General features: G+C 27.7%; 1 protein-coding gene and 1 long non-coding RNA gene across 2 annotated transcripts; both read right to left on the bottom strand.

The window, feature by feature from the left end:
• Positions 1-1149: 1149 nt before the first annotated feature.
• LOC108771157 (uncharacterized) lies at positions 1150-1512 on the bottom strand. The gene is made up of 3 exons (XR_001940633.1): positions 1483-1512; positions 1282-1385; positions 1150-1168 (listed from the first exon to the last, which is right to left on the bottom strand). It is a non-coding gene; the product is annotated as an uncharacterized LOC108771157 (long non-coding RNA).
• Positions 1513-1880: 368 nt separating this feature from the next.
• Positions 1881-2469, bottom strand: LOC108771156 (endoribonuclease Dicer). The gene is made up of 2 exons (XM_018523081.1): positions 2236-2469; positions 1881-1995 (listed from the first exon to the last, which is right to left on the bottom strand). The coding sequence occupies exons 1-2, from the start codon at positions 2464-2466 to the stop codon at positions 1936-1938; spliced, it is 291 nt and encodes a 96-aa protein (XP_018378583.1). The 5' UTR covers positions 2467-2469; the 3' UTR covers positions 1881-1935.
• Between the last annotated feature and the right edge of the window lie 703 nt (positions 2470-3172).

Here is a 3172-nt window from a genome sequence, read left to right as displayed (position 1 = left end):
CTTCCTTATTTCATTTTGCGATACACGAAACTTCTCTAGTATTTTTATAAGGATTATTTTGAAAGCCAATTACATAATCGGGTTGAAGAAAACTGTATCTTCTATCATGTGCAGATAGTGTCTAAAAATAATATGAATAAAATGTAGATTTTATAAATATTAATATTAAAATTAAATTAATAGAGGAAAAGAAATGATAATGAAATAGATGGGGGTTACAGAATACATGATATCTTAGTATAGTATAGTTTGCGGTGCATTCTGAAGACGACCGTTAAAATTACTTTTTCACAGTCTGCTTAGACGTTATGATATAATCATTGGTCGTTAGTTTTTACTGCGTTGTTGTAAAAGTTGCAGTTTTGTAGATAACATAATTTTATAGATGTGTACTCCTTATGTAATTTTGAGAAGTATATTAGTATTAATTTTATAATTTTAGTCTAACTTGGGGGCTTTGAACATGACTTTTAAATAATATATGGTGCTTTCCAACAAGAAACACAATGTAACACAGTAATAATTTCATTTTTGTTTAACAATGGTAAACAACCAAGATGTAAAAACTCACTGTATTACACTGTGTCATCTGTATCTCTTGAAAATACCCATAATTGAACTAAATTTGATCGAAATATGTACATATATTTGATCTTTGTTCCTTCTTCAGTTTTTTGTAAATTATGCTTATTCTGTATAATAAAAAAATTTTTACTTAATAATATAATTATCACTTTATAGTTAACAAATTTGGACTGAAAATAGTTATCTCATAGTAGTTAAAAGTAGTTATTTCACATAAATATCTACAGTTACTTCAATAAAATAAAATAGTACTTCATGTCCTTTCCTTTCTTCTACTTTTTCGAGTTTAATAAATAATTAAATAATTAAATATTTGATTGCTAACGATTATCAATACTAAAATTTATCATAGGTTAACAAACAATATTTTTTAAATGCAATTATCAATTTGTACTATTGCTAATTAATTATTAATAATCAAATTAAAATCATAAAAAAGAAACTTACTTTTAATACATGATATATGACTTGTGTCATAAATCTTTCCTTGACAAAAATAATGCAGCAGAATTTTTCTTTGCCTAAGTTATTATGATATTTCAACAATATCGCAAATAATTTTTGGATTTGGTTACATGTAAAGCTGAAATTATAAAATATTACTCAATATATGTATATATATTACTGTAACATTAGCCAATATAAGTTATTATAATGTGTGCAATAAATATTAATTTTTTAATATTTTATACTAACTTAGATAACCGATCTAATTCTATGTAGCCTTTCATCTCGTTATCGAACAATTTTCTTATTAGCATTACTTGTGTAATTAGATAATCCAGAAGAACATTTGTCATCTAAAAGAAGATCAATAAGTCTGTCAGTAAAATTAAGACTAAAAATTGCAGAACACTTCCAAATAATATTTTAATCATAATTTTAATCAATTCATACTTGATCATCGGAATATTTTCTCAAACTCTCTGACTGGATTAAATGTAACAAAGCAGACTTGTTCCCACAATATATGCCTACAATAAAAGTTATATTTTATATGCTGATTGTTGATTAAACATTCTTTTCAGCTATATGTGTAAGAACATAAAAATTATAACTGTATTTATTGAAAAATTTACTGTATCATTCCAGTATACGCACAAAAGCGATTCAATTACCTGCTTGTAATGAAGTCCTTCCTATGTCGTCTAAAATAGCCATTAGCTTATGAGATTTTGATTTAGGTCGCATTTCCTCACTGGATTCTTTATATATTTCATCAAAATTAAGCTTTATATTTTTAACAATTTCCTTTGTTGTTTGGATAAAATCATTAATTTTGTTTATTACTTCTGGAACTAGATATTTCGAATATTTGACGATTTCCTCATTAGGATTTGTACAATAGTCTTAGATAAAATCTGTTGATTCTACAGTTGCTATCTTTGCATGAAATGTTATTTCTAAAGTCTACAAACAATGATAATGTTAAGATGTGCAAAGATCATAATTACTATTAACTTTGCTATACGGCACACTTAATCGAGCTCAATAACGTCCATAGTTATGAAATTGGTCAATCATAGCTGTTCCTCGGAAGAATCCAACGACTGTGATTGGCCAGTTTCATAACTACAGATGTTATTAAACCCGATTATGCGTGCCGTGTAGCAGAGATTATTGATAAGATAATAAAATGTCATTCTTTACCCTAATCGTAGATTCTATTTTATCTGCTTTTATATTAGCATTCAACAATGTTGCCGACATAGCTAAAACATGTGGATGCTCTTCGTTGGAACAATTTTCAAATTGTTGCATAATTTGTCTCATAGGGTGGTTAGCTACAGCTCTGTGACATTCGTCAAACATGATTAAATTTATTCTATCTAATATTATATATCTGTGAATAAGCAGATTCAGGAAGATTTGCGATGTCATTACTAAAACCTGGATGATATAAAATTGTTGTAACCCATTAATTATTCAGGGAAAAAATTAGAATGAACGATATTGCAAATTCATGCTTCATGCTCTTCTATTTCAGTCATCCATTGTTGTTTCGGCCAAAAATCCACCTTCATGTCTCCACTATAACCTTTGCATTTTAGATCTGTCTGCCTCTTTATGTAAGTTGATTGTTGTTCAACCAATGCTACTGTGTTTACAACGAATATACTATGTTTTCCATCTTCTTGATAAGGTCTAAATGTAAAAGAAACTTTTAAAGCCATTGTATACATAAAGCCAATACAAGTACCTATTGTGATTTAAAAAAGACCCACGTGAAGGTCACCTTTAATTTTTTAAATGAAACCCCTTATTTCTCATTGCACATTCTTACAGCTCATCTCGAGAGCTTCCCAAAACACTATAATTAAGTTACTTTTCGTTAAGTACTAGTTAAGTTATAACAGTGAAAAAGAATAAATATCATCTAAACTTTAGGGAATAAATATGAATATTTCTAAAAATGATGTTATTTATTTCTTTATGAATTATAAGAAATAGGGTTCCTAATAAAGTAAATGGTTATATGTGCTATGATCAATGTTGCGCTTAGATGGTTTTAAAATCATCTAGATGGAGATGAGATGGAAATCCGTAAATCCATCTTAGATGAGATGAAGATGGTTTTGATTTGCAA

This window comes from Trachymyrmex cornetzi, unplaced genomic scaffold (assembly GCF_001594075.2).
Source record: "Trachymyrmex cornetzi isolate Tcor2-1 unplaced genomic scaffold, Tcor1.1 scaffold140, whole genome shotgun sequence".
NCBI lineage: Eukaryota > Metazoa > Arthropoda > Insecta > Hymenoptera > Formicidae > Trachymyrmex > Trachymyrmex cornetzi.
This window is presented reverse-complemented; position numbering and strand designations above follow the sequence as displayed.